This window comes from Lycorma delicatula, chromosome 3 (genome assembly GCF_047948215.1).
Source record: "Lycorma delicatula isolate Av1 chromosome 3, ASM4794821v1, whole genome shotgun sequence".
NCBI classification, from domain to species: Eukaryota; Metazoa; Arthropoda; class Insecta; order Hemiptera; family Fulgoridae; genus Lycorma; species Lycorma delicatula.
The window spans coordinates 160099052-160121393 of NC_134457.1; the positions used below are offsets into that span (position 1 = coordinate 160099052).

At 28.8% G+C, this 22342-nt stretch overlaps 1 protein-coding gene across 1 annotated transcript in view; it reads right to left on the bottom strand.

The window, feature by feature from the left end:
• LOC142322151 (S-methyl-5'-thioadenosine phosphorylase-like) overlaps positions 1–22342 on the bottom strand; it is a 49551-nt gene that overhangs the window by 6743 nt on the left and 20466 nt on the right. Inside the window, exons 4-5 of the mRNA XM_075360895.1 lie at positions 2530–2785; positions 66–275 (exon numbers count right to left, since the gene is read on the bottom strand). Coding sequence (XP_075217010.1) covers positions 66–275; positions 2530–2785 — 466 coding nt within the window. The remainder of the gene's footprint in view (positions 1–65; positions 276–2529; positions 2786–22342) is intronic.

A 22342-nucleotide genomic window follows, 5' to 3' on the forward strand; every position in this document is an offset into this window, starting at 1 on the left:
TATAGGGAGGATTCACCTTTACATTTTACATACACTATAGTAATTTTTTTACATGTTAAACTCACCTTTAAATTATCAATAATATCATCCCAGTTGCTTTCATTAATTTTTTCCACAGCTTTTACTAGCACATTTGTTACATTATCTACATTTTTATGAAACGTTTCTAATACTTCAGGAACACTAACAGGAACTTCAGAAGTTTTCCAGCAATCATAATCAGTAGCCATAGCAATTGCTGCATAACAAAGACCAGCTTCTTTTGCAAGTACTACCTATAAAGAAATTTTTCAGCCAAACTTAAATGCAATACTTAACAAGAGTCATGAAAACTCATTAGATTAATGAATTAGTACAAATAATATTATTAATCCAACTTCATTTAACAGTGAAGAATATATTCATTAAATTATAAATGTATTATGCAAGAAAGAAGAAAATTAACGTTTTAAATGCACTAATTAGGTAAAAGACTGAAATGCTGATCTAATATATTTAATATAAATAAACAGAATATACTATATTAACCTTCAGTGTGGAATTGCTGATGCAATTTTAAATGGGGCAGCAATGCCCCATGTAATGGGGGGGCATTGCTGCAATGATGCAGTTTTATACATCTATAAATTAAATTAGTATTTTTGTAAACTGGGAGATATTCTCTAGCGATTTACAGAGTGATTATTAAAAACCTTTGATTTTAAAACCTTATACAGAATAATATAAGGAATACTTTGAGTGGTGTTGTTTACTACAACCTAAGGTCAAATAACATTACTGTTTATATTTATTTTCATCTTTAATTATGATTGTTATTTTAAACCATTCATTTATTTTTCAAAACTTTTTATATAAATATTACTAATTTTTTTAAATAGCTTTTCAGGAAATATCCATCCATAACTTTTCTATTCATTTTTTATGAAAAACTGTGGATAATAAAGAAATAATATACCTACAATATAAATAAAGGAAAGGGATTAGTAAATATTAGAACATGAAGCTATACAGACTGGGCTCATAAGTTGCAAAATGCCTGGTATTAAAGATAGTGAACAAAAATTAAATGAATCTAGGTAAGAGAATTATTTAATCATAAAGCAACCATCTCAAATAAAGAATGTTTCTTAATACTATTTAAACAAATTAATATAAATAACTTCAATAAAATAAATTATATTAAATAGTTACATTTAATAAGTTGATTATATCTTGAGTATATTATATGAGTTATATGAGTTGAGTATATTATATATATTAATAAGTTATCAACTTATTAAAGTTTGTAGATGGACTGTTATAACAGATTATTCAATAACATAAAAAAATAAATATAAAAAATATAATAAATAAATATTGTTAAAAAAAAATGAAATGAATAATAAAAAACCATTCTACATTCTACTACAACAACATACCAACATACTACTACATACTGAATTACCTCAAGCTTATAATGGGGTAAATAGTTTTAAATCCTTTCCTATTGAAAAACAATAAAATTTTATTCAAACCAAACTATGAGTTCTGTATAATAATCATTGAGCTGTTAAGAGAGTTTTCTATGGTTCTAAAAATCCAAGTTAAAATCAAATTAACAAGTGTTAACTTATACAAGCTATTTTGAATGTAAAGATTGTTTGATTAAACAAATTTTTAATATCAAACATGAACATTTTTCGCTAAAATTATATATCTTTATCTACTTCTCCTCACAGCTGACAACATTGAAACATTTATAAAGTATGTGCAATCCATAAGCTTTAAAATACCCTTGTCATACTCCTTTGCTACTAGTCTCTTTAATTTGCTTGATACTTCCTTTTAATTCAACATTATTTGCAAATCACTTGCCGACCGAAATTTCTTTCTTTGTCAGCAATCCCCATTTAACAATTGAATGGTTTGATAAAACTTCCAAAGCATTTTACAATGGTTTTTTTCCCAGTAACCATTGCTACTTTTGGAATAAGTTGATCAATAATACACCAAACCGATTCTAATGATTGTACCTGAATTAAACAGTACTATGGTGATATCCATTTATTTATTTATTTTAAAACTTTATAAACCAGATTTAAATGACCACAGGGAGGCATGGGAAGTAGGAGACTACAATAAACAATATCAGCAACTTGATTAACAATCTATAGATTCACATAAAATGAAATGTTATCAAAGTTCAATTCATCACTTAACTTCCTAACTCGTATAATAATTCTAATTCAGTGCCATTTAAATAATTTAATGGTAATAAAAAGGAAAAACATTATATTCACAACAGAGTAAACAACAGCACATTTCACCTAGTCATAATATGCTAATAAGCTGAATCAACTCTTTTACTCTAAATTATTATTTTAAGCAAGTAAAATATATATGAATAAATATTTATTTATAAGTAACAGCTTGCAAATTGATACTCATCATTTTAAGTACAAAATAGAAAATCTTACAAAATTAATTATGCATTAAAGATTCTTAAGTGGAAGAAAAATATAGCTATCTGAAAATGAAAATTAAACGTACTTCAGGAACTAGAGTCATATTAACTAGATGAGCACCCCAACATCTGAACATATGACTTTCGGCTTTTGTTGAAAAACGGGGACCTTCAATGGTAACGGCTGTACCATTAGGATGTACAGTTAATCCTAATGAAACGGCTACATCATATAATATTTTACGAGTGGCATTACAAAAAGCTGGTTCCATTGGAATGTGACCAACACCACTAAAATATTCATTAGTTCCATCATAAAATGTTGTCTTCCTTGACGTGGTTCTGCAAGACAAAAAATTAATTTCTAAAAGCTGAAATTTTAAACATATAATAAAAACATTAATGTAGTAATAATAAATATAAATAAATATAAAAAAAGAAATAGATTTATAATGCAAAAGTTTATACTGCCAAACATTACAAATATAAGTTGATTAACACAATTCAGCTGGACTTTGTAATAAGTGCTTTACTGGGCAATTTGGATATATATCCATCAAAAGATAAAACAACACACTCCAGATCAACAGATACAAAACTGAAGAATACACATGCAAAATAAAAATAATTGACCACAATATATAAATTTTTTACCTTACTAAATCTCGCTCATAGTACAAACTGAAATCAACAAGATGAATTTGATGCACGAATCAAGACTTACATGACATGCTTATAACAGTCACAAGTCAACATAATTTTCAAGCAGTTGAATGTATTGTCACTATTGTTTGTTTTATTATAAGTTTTCAAATATCTGTAAGGAATGTTGGTAATTTTTCTGAGTGTCAAGTTTTATTTAAAAAAAAAATAAATCAGCTGTCAAAACTGTTTTGTCATACATACACATAGTACCATTACTGCGAAATGGCAACTTTTTAGAACAATTTAAAGAAAAGCATAATTACATTTCACATTGTAACTTTGTATGTAAGCAACCTCATGCAATGAAATGTTAGCCTAGAATACTTAAAGATATGGGCATTAATGAAATGCGATTCAAAATTCAAATTTTCTTTTTTCTTCTTCTCCCCGACGTTTTAAAGCAGATATGACAGTATGTCTCACAAAAGGAAAGTAATCTAAGTCATTTATGACTGTATATTTTAGATTTAACTTTTTTTATCCCACAGAATAACTGTTTTTGTGAAATAAAATAAGAAAAGATATTGGGAATTGAGAAAATGTAATTTTCAAAACTGAACAATTATTTTATTTAAGCACAAAAACATAAAAACTCACTGTAGTACTATCAAAAGTTAGAAGGATTTAAATTCCATTGACCGTCATTCAAGAAGTTCACTAACTTTTACTGATGGCACAAGTTTTTATAGAAATTTAAGTTTCCTTCTCCTCTAATGATAGGCGTTGCACCAGTACAGAGTTCCAACAAGTTATCATATCTTCTTTGCTTAATTTCGGTTGGTCTTCATTGTAAACTCGACTTGGCTTCACAATGGGGGCGATGTCAGTTCTTGGAATGGTCAAACTTCTATATTTGGCACTTAAATGGCTTGATTTAAAAAATACTTTGTTAGGTGTTTAATAACCATGCATTCTACCATGGTAGGCCAGCTGAGCTTCTAACCTTTGTCATACATGCCACATAGAAAGGATTCTAAGTTTTCTGGCATGCTCCATAAAGCCTAAGAAATCTGTGTTTTCCATGCTTTGGACTGTGTACAGTTTTTTCTACGTGTGAGGTGAATAACTGATTTGAGTTCAGATGGATCAAATATGGTACCAGCAGTACTCAGTGCAGAATGGATAATACTATGTGTTAAGTCTCCCTTGTTCTATCCATGGTACAGTTCAAAAAAATTTAAAGATATGAAAGTTATATTTTTAGAGATGCTTACAGCATGAAGCAACATTGTGGCAATGGCCAAATTCTTGTTATGACCACAGCAATTATCAGAGAACAAAAATATTTCCTTTACAATATTTTTATATTTAAATGGAACTTATAAAGGCACGTGGCAATCTCTGAAGATCCTCATCAACCTATGCCCTTGTGACATTACCATCTCAATTCCCCCCCGAGGGGAAAAGATCCCGCCTCGTAGCGTGTCAGGTCGCTACACCACCCCCTCCGTTCCTTGCCAGTAATGGCTTTAACGGAGGACATCTTCTTGCCCTTTGTGACATTACCACCCCCTCCGTTCTAAGCCATGAGGGGCTTTACTGGAGGTCATCTTTAGACCCTCTAGATTACATCTAGAGGGTCACAGTCATCAGCCAGGCCTTGGTCAGGATGCCACCGATGTAAATGCCTTGAAATTTGAATCAGTAAAATACATATCAAATTTCGCCTTCACATAGCCTCAAATGGACATCTTCACATCCAACCTAACATTATTCCCTCAAACTAACTAATCAAAACCGCGGAAGTGCAAACCCCATGCCTAGTCCAGATTTGACAGCACCGTTCGTGATTGTGAATGCCTCAGAAAATTAACAAGTTTTAAGTTAAATCAGTGCTACACTCATACCAATCAAAATTATGTCTTACGCAACATAGGTCACCTAACAAGGGGAACGTAATCTCATTCTGGTCTGCGGAGCCAGGGAAAACCCCGCACCACCACTCTGTCACATCATGGAGTCTTGCGTGGCATTACCAATTCACGATCAGGACTGCCAACGGCAGAGGAAAACCATGCCCCCAGTTGCATGGGTTACCATACCCCAGTGGTGCAGCCACTCCCACCAGCGGGTGCCCCAAATTGAATCACAAACAACACCAATATAACTGTGGTATGATGCCAATGTGGCTATCCAATCCAATGCCTAAGCTGGAACCCTAGCCACCTGGGATCCTACCACGATCAAGTACCTCGATAAATTACCTCTGCAGATCTCCACACTGCAAGGGCGCGAAGAAAACCAGCTGCTATAGACCACTCCTTGTGGATCATCCAGTTTATGGAGATCCAGAAAAGAATGTATTCTCTCAAGTTCCCTAACAGCTTGTGAACGTTCGACCTCGTATTGGGGGACAGACATAGACAATGTGGTCCACTGTATCATCAGTCCCACACTCCAGGCATTGACTCGAATCACCAAATGAAACCTAGCAAAACTTGCCCGAATGGCCATGCTCAGAAAGAAACTATGTGATATACTGATTGGAAGAGACCCTTGAACCTAAATCAGACACTATAGGAAATATACCATGCGTGTAGCGACCTGTGGGGGATTCGTCCCACCTGACCTGCCAAGACGCAAGGCCCTGGTCTTCAATCTCCTGCTTTTGTTCTGACGTCAGTAGGTTATTTACCTTGAAAATATGGCGTTCCTTATGCTCATTAGCCAAGATATCTATTGCTTTGACTCCAGCTATAACACAGACAGCCTCCCGCGACTGTTCTATAACCGCACTTCCAACATGCTGGAAAGTGGCTGGCGAAGAGCAACCTATTATGTATTCTAGTTAGAGGACCAAGAACTACTGGAAGTGCTCAAGACAAGCAGCTCTTGTGGCACACCAACAAGCACAAACTTGCCCTCATATTATGAATTGAAAGATTGTAATTATTAAGCAGAGTCAGCTTCTCTGATAGAAAAGCTGACTCTGCAGCTATAGGTAGCAATATAACTTATAAATTGAAAGTGGCACACAAGTTTCATCCACTAGATTTTCTTTAATGTAAGTTTCATCTGTCTCACTGCCAATTTTTCAATAATGTGGCTTTGATATTAATGTCAAGCTCTTCCTTTTTGTCCCCATCGCCACTTCTTTACACATTACAAAGTGTACACAGGTCCTTCTTAGGATGGTGGAGTGCATGGTTCATCTTCATGAACTCATTACTGTAGGTAAAGCAACTGGTAGTGATTCCTGTTGACTCATGTTCACTGTTGAACATATCCAACATTTTTATATAGACTTAGGTCTGGATGCAAGTATTCTTTTAAAGTCCATGAACAGCAACAATGTGATTCCATGTGTGAAAATCTGTTGATAAGCGCCTTTACTGTTTCACAGATAGCCATGTCCTGGTTTTTTAATTATGTTGGACAACTTTGGACAGTGCTGTATGAACAGTTAAATATCCAATGTGTTTAAAATATTTCTGTTTTTGGTTTACATATCTCGCTACAATTCTCTCTGAAGATGTAGGTTTGCAGTTCCAAAAAATTCCTCTAAATTTTTTTTTCTTTCTTTGTCAGATATTTGTAAACACTTATGACCAAATTTTTCACAAACTTCCCCATTGCACCTTTCTTTAAGTTTATTTCTAGCAGAAACAGTTTCATGTGTCATACGACTAACATGTTCCTCACCTTTATTTTTCTGCTCTTTTGCTGTTTTTTTTTTATCAACTCCTTCGTTACATTTCTGTAGTGCAATACTCTCAGTGGTACTCTCCTTTCTTTCCATCAACTTCAAATGATTCACACAGCAAACTGATTGAATTACCGATTAGTATAAGTGATCTTTTATTTATTGTTTCAGGCTTTATTGGGTTTACAATAATTGTACAATTTTCTTCAACCTGACGGATATTGGTGAAAATACTTTTATCAAGATGATAACAAAGATAACAGATGATGTAACAAAGATAATGGCAGCACAGTGGGAAAGCAGAATAAACGTCTTTCTTGCAAACACGTATTTCACAGCTATTAAGTTGTTGATCATTTATGGAGTTAGTAGCCTTAGGGCCGATAGCATTATGTTAGACCTAGAAGAAGTTTTTTCAGTATTGTTTTGTATCTGTAGTTGCAATGCAAGGTCTTCAGCATGTTTTTTAATAGCTCTAACTTTTTCATGGGTAAGTTTGAAAAAACATCTAATTTATAGTCATCTTCACATGAACTTTTAGTTTTTTAGTAGTGTGATCTTTGCACAGAACACACTTGCAAATATCACAATGAGAGTAAATATCTTTCTTGCAACACTCAATATCACAAGTTGGAAAATAATCTGGATCTAAGTCACGATCATCATTGTCGCTCATAACATATACATCCATTAGATCTAAGTTAAAATTGCTAATTTTAGGCCTCATACTATTTTTTGTAATTAGATTAGATAAGGATACATTCATCTTCACTGTCTAAGTTAGAAGTTATCATGAATGAGAGTTAGTTACTCTGGCTAATTGTCTACCTATGACTACTATTTATAATATTTTTTCATAGAGTCCAGCAGTAATTAAAAATGTTCTATTTAAAACAAAACATTGTTAAAACACAATTTTAAAATATAAACTATCACAATAGTAATGCTGCAAGCACAACAAAATTATAGTATAATTTGTGTTTGAACCTCAGGTTCAAACACACTGCCAGCACAAGCCACTGTGTTTGAACCTGAGGTTTTTTCACGAGAGCGACCCCCTCTTTCTAGTTAAATTTTCACCATGGAAGAGTGTATTTACTACAAAAAGCACAGCAAAATACAACTCTGTCTCCTTCAATAAATCAATACATTAAAGATTGTGCTTGAACCTGAGAGCGACCCTCCTTTCTATTTAAATTTTCACCACGAAAGAATGTAGTAAGCACAATTCTGTTTCCTTCATAAAACAATACTCATTAATTACAAAAGAATAAAAATAACTAACGTCAACAGGAATTCCCCAATCTTTTACATGTCTATAACACATGATTAGTAAATAACGTCAATGGGGAATCCCCAATCTTTTACACGTATATAGTGAATGTTAACACGTGATTATTTAAAATTAGTGAATGACGTCAATGGGGAATCCCCAATCTTTTACATATCTATATATATATATATATAGAGTGGATGTTAACATCAATAATACATGATTATTAAAATTATAATGAGAATACAAAAAACCATAAAATTTGAATTAATTGATAATGTTAGTAAAATAGTATTTTGTTATGAAAATCTGTCTGACTAGTATGATTTAATTACATTTTTAGATAATTTAAATGATGATGATATTGAACAATTATATAAAAAATACACTTCTAATCCATTTACTATACAATTAATTTGTGAATATGATAAAGATTTATTTATTTCTTATGGAAAAAATCTTTATAAATCAAACAAATTGAAAAAAAATAAAACTTTGTGGAAAATAAATTGTCTATTTTTAGCGGTTTTGATGATTTAACTAAACATTATTTTGAACTGAAACACAAACTAAATAAAGAAATATTTGTTTCTGAATTGATGCTATAAATTCAAATACCAGATACAGAACAAGCATTAGGTGGTTCTTTAATAAAACATTCGTGGAATGTTAGTGATAACAATTTTGTGGATATTTATGAATTTTTAATGGGTATGAAAGAAAGGGTATTTAATGCTATAAAATTACCAGTTGAAAAATATAAAATTGAGACAATATTAAATATAAATAATATATCATCGTTGTTGTTGAGGTACAAAAATGCGTGGCTGATAAATGTGATTTTTGTGAAGTTAACTTACACAGCAGCACTCAATTTGCCTTAAATGTATATGAAAATACAAGCGTCTTGAATGAACAGTATTTAAGAAGCCTATGAAAAAATTAACGAATCTTTTAAAAGATTTATTCAAATGGGAAGTGGTTGGGTTATGAATAAAATATTACGATTGGATCTTTCAATATCAGAATTCTATTCACTTTATGGGGGTAACAGTACATATTTACCAACACCAAAAGCTTTATTAAATAAACGCGCTACAATAAATATACAAAATGCAGATCAAAAATGTTTTTTATGGTCTGTTCTAGCACATCTATTTCCTAACAATAAAAATAAGTATCGTGTTTCATTCTATAAACAATTTGAAAATCATTTAAACATGAAAGGAATAGAGTATCCTGTTTATATTAAAGGCATTGATAAATCTGAAGCTCAAAACCCAAATATTGGTGTAAATGTGTTGTGTTATGATATCGAAGATGATAAAGAATCATCATTTAATGCTAATAATGTATATATAAAACGTGTAAATGATAATCGAAAAATTGTTGTTTGGTTGTTATTATTAACTGATGTTAAATTAATTCGCTCCCATAATACTCTAATAAATATGACAAACAATAATGGTTTATCAAGGACGTTGAGTGGTAATAATAAAAGTCCTAGAAAAGGTGAATATTGCCCCTATTGTTTGTATTGTTTTAAATCTTGGACTAGTGAAAGCAAAGCTAAAGAAAAGCTTGGAAAACATATTGAAGATTGTAAGCAAGGAAAGGTTCAAAGAATTAGAATGACAAATGACTGGATTGGTAATGGAGAGAATTGTAGATGTGGTAATATAGTATCGTTTAAAGACTACTCTTCAACATTACGTGTGCCTTTTGTTATATACGCAGATTTCGAATCGTTTATCATTCCAAATCATATTGTGAATCCTGAACCAGCCACTAGTAATACTACAAAAATACACACTCATAAACCATCTGGATATTGTTATATTATACTAGATGAAAATTGTTGTTGTAGATTCAAAATTATACAGAGCTATTATAGATGATGATAAGGTAGTTGAAATGTTTCTCATTGATTTATATGACAAATATGAGTATTTCAAAAAGGAATTATCAACTAATAAAGAGTGTATTATGAGTGAAAAAGATCAAAAAAGATTCAAAGAACATACTAAATGTGTTATATGTGGAGATGAGATTGTTGGGAGTCGTGTAAGACATCATTCTCACACAAGTGGTAAATTTATTGGCAGTGCACATGAAAACTGTAATTTAAATTGTAAACACATAACATTTATTCCAGTTGTATTTCATAATTTATGTGGTTATGATTCATATCATATTGTATTAGCATTGGATGAATTGAAAGATAAATTTGAAATTTGAATCTATAACACTGAAGAAGGAAATATCATATCAATTTCTATCTTATAGCTTAGATGATCTGGTGCACAGTTTATTTGATCGTGGTCATTTATTTAGAAAGAATTGTTTAAAACAACATACTCTCAAATTAAAAAAAATATAGAAAGTAATTGCGATGAAAAGAATAAAGATAGAGATTTGTTTGATATGTTAATTCGACAAAAAGGTGTTTATCCCTATACATATATTACATCAACATCTGTTTTCAATGAAACACAATTACCACCCATTGAGGCTTAAAGCTTATGATGATCAAAAGAGAGAAAACATATCTGAATTTGATTATAAATATGCTCAAAACATTTGGAATAGTTTTAAAATTAACACACGGTGAATATTATGATTTCTATATGAAATTGGATATCATGCTGTTGGCTGATATATTTGAAAGTTCTCATAATCAAATGATTGATATAAACAATTTATATCCTTGTCATTATATATCAGCGCCACATTTATCATGGTTTGCAGCACTTAAGGCTATAAAAGTACAATTAGAACTTGTTACAGACCGAGATATGTATTTGTTTTTTGAAAAAGGCATTCGTGGTGGTGTGTATGATTGATTTCCAATCGTTATGCATTTGCAAACGATCAAAATATAGATAATTATGATGAAGATAAACTGATGAAATTTATTAAATATTATGATGTCCAATCTCTTTATGGTCACTGTATGATGGAACCATTGCCTGTAGATGGATTCAGTTGATGTGATGAAAAAATACTTGAATTTTGTTCAATGTGAAAGACGATGAGGAAATAGTTATATTTCTGAAGTTGATTTAGCATACCCCAAACACTTACATGAAACACACAGAGATTATCTACTCGCACCAGAGAAAAAAGCCATTCCCAATAATATGATTTCTCCATTTCTTTCTGATGAAAAATGAGTGGTGTTTAAAAAATTATTGTGTACTTTGGAAGATAAACACAAATACGCTTTACATTATAGAATGTTAAAATTGTATCTTCAACAAGGTATGGTGTTGAAGAAAATACACAGTTTTAATCAATCTCCATGGTTGAAAGATTATGTTTGGAAAAATTTCAATGCATGGTGTAACACAAAAGACCCAATTGAAAAAAAATTTATAAACTATTGATCAACAATGTATATGGTAAAATTATTGAAAATGTAAGAAAGTGAATTGATATGCGTTTGATCAACAAATTAAAATTTAAAAAATTAAACACCAGTCCAAGAGTAAAACATTATTATATTTATAGAAACAATGTAGTTGGAATATTATCAATGCTGAAAAAAAATATATACTTAAACAAACCCATGTATGTAGGTTTAACAGTGACAGGTTTGGCAAAACTAATCATATATGATTATCATTACAATCACTTTTTACCTAGGTATGGGCATGAAAACATAAAACTACTAATGACAGAAACAGATTTGTTATTATACTCAATTATACCAACAAAAGAGGAACATTTTAAAACAATAAAACGATTGAATCAACAAGATCCAAATGTTTATGCAATGTGTGAATTTGACATTGGTCTTTTAAAAGATAAAATGAGTGGGATGCCAATCTATGAATTTGTTGGATTAAGAGCAAAAATGTATTCAATGCTTTGGGGAAGAAAACAGTGTTATTTAAAAAAAAAAACTGCCAAGGGAATTAAAAAAGGTTCTCGTATATTTGATAAAGATTGTAATTTAAACGTTTTAAATCATGAAATTTATAAAGATTGTTTATTCAATAGAAACATTTCATATTCCGCCTAGAAATCATTACATAGTTTTAATCATCAAATATACTTGATTGATCAGTGTAAAAAGCTCTCTCTCTCTTTCCATATGATGACAAAAGATTCGTGTTAGAAAACCTAATAGATGTACTTCCATATGGAGATAAAGAAATTGATGAATATATGATAAAAAAGAAAAGAAATTAATTTCATATGTATTGTGTATTATTTAATATGTAATATCAATACATATTTTTAATATTATTGGAATAATTTAAATTTTTAAATTTATTGAAAATATAAACATTTTTACAATTCTATATAATAAGTAAAAATAATCTACATTACATCTTTAAAATATGGAATTTAATATGGAACATCAATACATGTAAACACTACATCATGATAATTATGACCATTAGACAGTTTTTTCAAGTCCTTATATGTTATATAAACTTCTTTAGTATTATTAATTTCATTCAAATCTGATAGTGTAAGATCATTGAATCTTTGAGGTAAAAATATTTTTCCACATCCTTCAATTGATACAATAATTGAATCACCATTTTTTGTCTTTGTAAATTCTACTTTTTCAATTTATATCGTCTATTGTGTATCATTTCACTAATATTTTTAATATTATTACAATAATTTAAACTATTAAATTTATTGAAAATATTAGACATTTTTATGATTCTATAAAATAAGTAAAAATATTTAAAATGTTTTATTGTTGTAAAAAAAAATTTATTTTATTTATAGAGATAAAATAAGTTTAATAGATATGTTATGCTGTCAATCATTCATTATAATAATTGTCTTTTTTTATTCAATGAAAGATTAACAATAGCACTGACCTTTGATCTCTATTTAATGTAAATATAATATTATTAAATTACTAATGAGTACTAATTATTGTATTAATATTTATTAATATTATTACAATAATTTAAACTTTTCAATTTATCGAAAATATTAGACTTTTTTGCAATTTTATATAATAATTAAAAATATATAAAATTAATATTTTATTGTTGTTGAAAAAACTTTTTTTTTATATAGACAAAATGAGTTTAATAGATGTTTATTATAAACATATAAAAGACAACTATTTGTATGGTATCTTTGACGATTTTAAGCTAATTATTGATACAAATACAGGTTTTTTTAATGCAACAAAATTATGTAAAGATGGTGGGAAACAATATAATTGGTTTCGTAATAAAGATTCAAAAGAATTAATTAAATTTTACAATAATAAAGCCAACCCTCAGATTCAAGGATCGGCTTATTATAATGTTAAAAGTGAAAATAAAGATGAAATAACTAAAATTATTACCAGTAAATACGTTTATAAAAAATTGTTACTTGATATTGCTTTGTGGATATCAAAAGATTTTTATGATTAATGTTATGATATAATAGATTATTTCATTAAAGATTTTAAGTCATATAAAGATGATATTGTTCAGTTGCATTCAAAGTTGCAATATATAGAAATTGAAAATAATAGACTTGTAGATGTAAATTTAAAATGTAAGTTGCAAATTAAGGAATTAAAGGGTAATGTAAAAAAAAATTACAACTATGGCCACCATATTTATCTACACTTGATCCACTCAATGAAAGTGATAACTGTGTTATAATTTTAGATAAAAATAAAGATGACGAAGAGTATAAATATTATGCTATTCGTGTTCAATATAGAAATCGAGAAGAAGCATTGAATAAACTTAAAAAAACAAATCCCAATTTTAAAATTGTTAATCAAAAATTAAAATATCCAAATAGTGTAAGATTTTTTAATATTGCTTTTAAAGATCTTAAATTTAAAAGAAAATGTAATCATTTTAATATAAATATGAAATTTTATGATTTCATACAAAAGTTAGATTTGTTGTATGATAAAACTTTTAATAAGGTGAAAATCATGATAACAGTAGAAGACTAGTATAAATTATTATTTTTTTCTCTACTTTTTAGAATACATGTCAATTAAAGCCAATTTAGCAAAAGAATTACACAAGCCAGCTAGATGTAATTATCCTACTAGAAAGACCGAATTAAAGGGTCTAAACGATCTTGAGCAAGCAGATAGTTGAAATGATACCTTATTCTCAAACCAATAAAGGTTATAAATATTTGCTGACCATCATCGACTGTTTTACTAAATTTGCATATGCTGTGGCTTTAAAGAATAAGATGGGTAAAGAGGTCGCGTTTGTTTTGGAACCAATATTGAAAAAAACATAAAATGAAACATTTTCAAACAGATCAGGGAAAGGAATTTTATAATCCACAAGTGAAAGCCTTGTTGAAAAAATTCAGCATAAATCATTATTCCACTTATTTAGATAAAAAAGCTGCTATTATTGAATGCTTCAATAGAATGTTGAAAACAAAAATGTGGACTAAATTCACAAAAAATGGCAACTATAAATGGATTGATATACTACAAACTTGTTGATCAATACAACGATACTATACATTCATCTACATCATTTAAACCTAAAGATGTGAATAAAAATAAAAATAAGTGTTAGCAAATCTAAGTAAAATATACAATAGAAAAAAGGTTATAAAAATTAAATTTTATGTTGGTGATCATGTTGGTATAAGTAAACATAAAAAAGGACTTGAAAAGGGTTAGCTACCAAATTGGATGAATGAAATATTTAAAATACATATAGTACACACTGAATCCAGTCCTATAACAAATGAACTAATTGATTCACAAATTGAACTCATAAAAGGATATTTTTATCAACACGAACTATAAAAACCAAACACAAAGATGTATATCAAATTGAAAAATACTCAGACAAAAAGGTGACAAAGCCTATGTAAAATGGTTAGGTTTTGATAAGTCATTCAATTGATTTGAGTGATGTTTTGTAATATTTTATTCAATTTTTATATATAGATTCCCACACAATGTCAATTGTTTCACTCTTAATGATATTTTATTTTTACTTATTATTATTATTTGAATAGAGGTTGTGAATAGAAACCTGTTCTATAGTCTAAGAATTTGAAAATTAATTTTAATATGAGCACTTGTTTAACTTCTCTAATTTTAATGTTTTAAATGTGAGTTTAAAATTTATTAATTTTTATTTTTTTACTCAAATATAGAGTTTGTAAATAAATCAAAAACTTACTATTATCAATAGTCTACTTGAATAAAAAAATTTAATTTAAATATAGAGAGAGAAATGAAACTTCATAATAATAAAATTATTAGTAAATTTAAGTTACCAAATTCAAAACCTAGAACTGAATTTTCTCTACTTATAAGTCACTATTATGGTGAATACCGAATATAGTCTATTAGAAGCAATTGATTTGTTCTATTCTATTATTAATGAATTAGATATTGGTTGTGAAATAATAAATTTGAAAACAGATCATCAAACAATTCATAAATGCAAAACTATTTTTGATAAATGTTATGATATTAATAATGTAGATTCATTTGGAAAAAAAACACTTGAAAATGATTTATTAAAACTTACTTTTAATGCGAGCGCTTGTTTCAATGTAATTTTAACTTCTCTTATCAAAGATTAATTTTAATGCGAGTGGTTGTTTCAATGTGAGTTTAACTTCTCTAATTTTGATGTTTTAAATGTGAGTTTAAAATTGATTAATTTTTATTTTTTTTACTGGAATAGAGTTTGTAAATAAATCAAAAACCTACTATTATCAATGGTCTATTTGAATAAAAAAATTTAATTTACATAAAGAGAGAAAAATGGATCTTTTAAATAAAATTTTTGGTAAATTTAAATTACTAAATTCAAGACCTAGATTTAAATATTCAACCATTATAAATCATGATGAAAATAGTGAAACACATGTAAAATCTGAAATTATTGACGCAATTGATTTGTTCTATTCTATTATTAAAGAATTAGATACTACTGATTGCGAAGAAATATATTTGAAGATAGGTTAACAAACAATTGATAAATGCGACACTATTTTTGATGCAATTTATAAAAAAACTATTATAATTATTAATTAAACATCAAAATTAATTTTCAACCCATAGAACCCACATCAAATATTCAACCCTTATAGATCCGGATGAATACAGTTCAATGCGTGTAGAATCTACAATTAATTCTGCAATCGACTCATTCTATTATATTAATTATTTAAATAATGATTGCAAAACAATACATTTGAAAATAGATATGACACAATTCATAAATGTGACCACTATTTTTGATAAATGTTATGATATTGATGATGTAGTCATTTAGAAAAGAATTTCACAATGATTTATCAAAAATTAATTTTATTCTTTTACATGTGAGCGGTTGTTTCAATGTGAGTTTAAATTTTCAATAATTTATTAATTTTTTTTATTCTTTTTACTCGCGTCTATTTGATGAAGTAGAGTCATTTAGAAAAGAACTTGAAGATGATTTTATAGAGACACTTGTTTCTAATAATTCATTAATTTTTAATTTGAATTTTTTTTCTAGAGATATGAAGGAAGTACAATAGAAAACAAAATTCCCTATCATTGTGTGAACACAATGAGGGGATATGCATTCAAAAAACAAAGTAGACAAGGTTCTCTCTTACCAAACACTATTAGATGTATTGTATGTGGCCCACTGAACTGTGGTAAAACAAATGTAGTTTTTAATCTTTTAGTTCGAGAAAACTGAATATGTTTTCAAAACTTGTACATTTTCTTAGTCTCTTCAACAACCTATTTATAGACTGTTTTCAAATTTGATGATGTTGAATCCTGAAATGGGTTATTATGAATATATTGAAAATAATCAAGTTATACAACCAGAGTCTATTGACCCCCATTCAATAATGATTTCTGATGATGTAATCAAAGAGGAACAAAATAATATCGGTGCTTGTTTTGCAAGGGGTCGTCATAATAAAATTGATTGTTTTTATCTAGCACAAACATATACTAAAATACCAAACCAACTCATACAAGACAATTTAAATTTAAAACACATTTACGATGATCATGTAAACGTTGACATGTCTTTTGATGATTTTAAATCGATGTGTGAACAAGTTTGGAACACAAACCAATATAGTTCTCTAGTTATTGATAAAGAGAACGATAAAAATAAAGGTGAATATAGAAACAGTATCGATAAATTCATCATTGCTGAATGACGTTTAACGTTAAACGTTGTGTTTAATATCACTAATAAAATAATAGTTTTTAATTTTATTTTTTCTTCTTAGAACAATGAAGAAAGAGAAACAAATGATTGAAATCGATAAGCTTAATAAAGATTTTAAACGTAAACATGCAGCCTTTATGATGGGTTTGGCTGAAGAAGAAGCTTTATTTATTAGCTAAACACTTCAAACCGATAATAGACCCTATAAATAAAATTAAAGAAAAAGTAGATAAACCAAGACCACCTCCAACCGATGGAGAAATTGATATAGAGTAGAAAGTGAACTGGGAGATAGATTGTTACCTCATTTAGAAAGACATCAAGATAGGTGTAAACAGAGTTTTGTTGGAAGATGATGAAGAAGAAGATGTAGCCTCTTCAACATTGTTATCTGAACAAACAACATTATCACTACACTCTGAACAATCTCAAGATGAAGAACCTAGAATATATACAAAATATACATCTATATTAGAAGTCAATCTTCCGACATAACTACAACTGAAATAATTAAACCATACTTGGAAATGTAAAAAACAGGTGCAAAAGTATCTCTAGATCATGTGTATGGTAAAAATACAGATACTTGCACTTTGGGAGACATTCAAATTAAATTTATAAATGATAAAATTCATATGGGGGATTTCGTTTATCCAGCCACACCAGGTCTTTCAGAGTAGTTTATAAAAATCCAGACTTGAAAAAGGTTCACAGAGCAGATATGCACGCTTATGGTGAAATGTTAAAATATACTGGTGTTTATTTGATGGTATGACATGATACAGATACAGTAAAATCGAATAAATCCTTCAAATATAATGAAGTGATTAGAAAACTGTTTCCTTCAAAAAATCCTGTTAACCCAATCCCCCAAATAAAACACCATCCACGTCTTTTAGTGGTTCTGGGTTGTTACATGCTCAATTCAATTACAATCCAGGATATTTATATTGGGACGTTCCAAACGAGTTGATAGATAGAATGTATACACTTGTGGGTGAATATGACACTGGAAACAAGAGTGTTTCAAATGAAATCATATCTATAATTAAAGAATTGAAAGATGGTGAATTTGAATAGATTTTTGAACATTAATTTGTTATTTTTTATATAGAGAAATGTCATGATTAAAATTAAGCAAAGGTTGTGGAAAATGAGGCCCACCAGGGATAGGTTTTTCACTCACACCAGATGGAAATTTTGATATAAACATCATAGATTGTGTAACATATCTGATCCTATTGCTGATACGGATGCATTGAATTTTAAACGATGTAAACTTATGTTTGACAAATATATAACCATTCTCAAAGAACATTTTGTCGGACTTGAAAGATTGGATGAGTCTGACAAATACATACAAAAACATATAGATGATAAAATATTAAAGATGGGTGAAGAAACTAAAACGTTTATGAAAGATTCAATTGAATTGCTTAAAACAAAAATAGATACATATATAGATGAAAAGATGCATGGTTTCTTTAGTGAAGATCTCTTGAAAATTACAATCAAAACATATGTACAGAATAAAATGCAAGAGATTGAATCTATGGTGGGCGAAATGATTTGTGAAAATGAAATTACTAAATTAAAAGTATTTGATAAAACATAGAAATATTCAAAAAAATTTATTGGATGAAATACCAATAATTTATTTAAATTGAAATTAAATTTTTTTATATATAGACATGAAGAAGAAGACGATAACAAAGATGAAAAAAGGCCATGGTATTATTGGTTCTGTGGTGAATAAAGCTGTAAATTTATTACCAGTTGAAGCACACGTACCAGATTATAATTAATATGGACCTGGAACAAAATTAGGTAAAAGATTAAAACGTGGAGATAAAGGCGTTAATAAATTGGATGATGCATGTAAAATGCATGATATAGCCTATTTAAAATATTCAGATACCAAAACCAGAGCAAAAGATGATAAAGCACTTGATGAGCAAGCTTGGGAACGTGTAATTGCCCCAGGTAATAATTTGACTGAAAGATGGCTGCCTATGCTGTAACAAATGCAATGAAATTAAAGTCTAAATTTGGGGGTAGATTAAAATTAAAGAAAAGTGGAGGTAGATTAAAAAACGGAAAAAAAAGTAATCGATTCAATAACGAGGCGTCTTTTATATGACAACGAATTGATTGAGTATGCAAAACAATTGAAAATTCCACATTTTAGAGGTGTTTTTACGTTGGATACTTTACCAAAAAAGATTAGAAAAAATGAAAGTGCTATAATCAATTTGGACACTTCAAAGGGTCGTGGTACACATTGAGTTTGCTTTAGAAAAATCGATAAAAATGTAGATTATTTTGACAGTATAGGAAACATACACTCACCTCCAGAATTGATGAATTATTTTGGAAAATCTAATGTAACGTACAATTATAATAGATATCAAGCCAATGATGATGTAATTTGTGGTTGATTGTGTTTAGAATTTTTATCAGAATAAATTATATATTTTTAATTTTTTTATTTTAGATATGTCGTGTTTGTTATCGATTGACGGAAATAATTCATTGATTAAAAAATCATTTTTTCCTCCAATAGACCTTTCAAAAGGCTAACATGAATTGGGATTAAAATGGTTGATGATAGCCAACACTATTTCAAATGTTGAAGAGAACAAAAATAATAAATTGTATTATGCGTTCGACCAGGACGTTAAAAAAGATGAAAAAATTACATACAAAGAAAAATTACACAACAATACCAATGGGTAGTTATGAAATTGAAGATATTGATGAATATATACAAAATGAAATGAAAAAATTAAAAAATCCATCACCTTGCGAGCAAACACAAATACGTTACAATGTGAAATTAAAAACACTGTGTGGATAGATTTTTCAGATAAAGATTCAAGTACTGGTAGTCTCTTGGGTTATGGGTTGAGAATTCTCAAACCTAATCTAACACATCATTCAGATTGAATAATAAATATAGCTCCTTCCTGTAGATGTAATATTATTTAATACTACTGGTGATACAAAAACGAGAAACAAGATAGCATTTTGTATGATTTCCCACTAAGTGTCGATCCTGGTGATGTGACTGAAGAATATCCATTTTATATTACATTTGTACCAGTAGATGAAAATAAATTAACAATTTAATAATAAAATTGACCGATGAAAAACAACAGTTATTAAATTTACGTGGTGAACAAGTAAGCATGTCATTGGTATTGAGAGAATGTAAATAAAAAAATTATTACAATTTGATTTTTTCTTCTTTTTATTAGAAATGCCATATATAAGTGATGATGATGAGTTTTTGGTTGTTAAAAAAATTTATAAATTAACAGAGGAAAGCATTAAGAAATTAAAATCTCTAGGATTTGAAATCGTCGGGGGAAAATTAAAAAGCATCAATAAGCTATTGAAATAAAAAAAAATAATTTTTATTATATAGATTGAAAGATGAATTATTTAAATGTTAAAAAATTTGTGTCTACAGACGACAACATATAAACAAGTTCACAAACACAGCCCATTTGAAAATAGCTTTAAAACAGGTGATAAGATTATAATAAGAATGAATCAACCAGATGAGTATACAGTTCCAGGTGATATATCTACTTATTCGTGGGAAACTTGTAGGTGAAAACAATAAAAAATCAACAACATCACAATTAGTTAATTTTGCTGGTGCCTTTCTATTCGATGAGATAATTTATAAAATAAATGGTCACGAGGTGGCCAGCACGAGAAACGTAGGTGTAACCTCTATTATGAAAAATGTGATTTCAATAACAAATAATTTGATTCTACTGTTGGAACAAGCTGGATGGGTTAATGGACAAATAAAATTAATATGGACAATGATGGGGGCTGCTTTACTTTATACATACCACAATGTTGTTAGGTTTTACTGAAGACCATAAAAAAATATAATTATAAACAACAGACAAGAATTATTATTGAAACGTACTAGTGATGATGTGAACGCAATACTGGCCACAGTTTCAGACCATAAATCTAAACTAGAAATAACAGATATTGCTTGGCTTGTACCATATTTAAAGGTGTCGAATCGATATCAATTGGAATTGGCTAAATTGAGAAAAAAAATGAAGAGTTGCATATACCATTTAGAAGTTGGGAACTTCATCAGAATCCAACACTTCCACAAACAAAATCTATGACTTGGAATGTAAAAACATCATCACAATTAGACAAACCTCGATACGTTATTGTAGGCTTTCAAACCGATAGATTAAATAAAGCTACAAAGAATGCGTCAGAATTTGGTTTGTGTAACGTTAAAAATATTAAAGTATTCATAAATTCAAACTGTTATCCATATGAGGATTTAGAGGGAGATCGAATGTTGATGTACAAGATGTTTGTGGAGTTTAAACAATCATATTATAAAATGAATGATTCACCATACACATATTCAGATTATAAAATCAAATATCCATTATATGTGATTGATTGTTCACGACAAGATGAATCGATAAAAATGTATGTTATTGATTTAAAAATTAATATTGAAGTTGAAGAGAATTTAAAACCCAATACAATCGCGTATTGTTTATTAATATATGAAAATATAGTGGCTTACTATAGTGTAGTAGTTAACTGGCAAAGTAATAAAACAACCTTCATAATTAGTTTATTTTATTTTTATTATTTCATGAAATTTTAAATTATTTATTTTTATTATTATTTTTATCTATCTATTTCTATTTTTTTTTGTAATACAGAACTGTACTTACTATACTCTTTCGTGGTGAAAATTTAACTAGAAAGAGGGGGTCACTCTCGTGAAAAAAAATCTTAGGTTCAAGCACAGTGGCTTTGTCTGAACCTAAGGTTTCTATACTACTGTGGTAAGAGATACAGAAATGCCAGTATGTTTCCTGTGTACAGCTCTTCAGGATGAATGGACAGACAGTCTAAATCAAAATTGGCAATTTTGCAATTATAAGACTATATCTATTGTATGACGCAATGTTAACCGTTTTGAAATGCTTTTCACAATTAGGTTATTAGTAAGACAATGTTTTATAAGTGACACAATTATAAGAATGTAAAATATCACTTGAAGTGCAACCAATGTTTGTCTGAAGCAAGAAGTAGATTATATGAAAATATACATT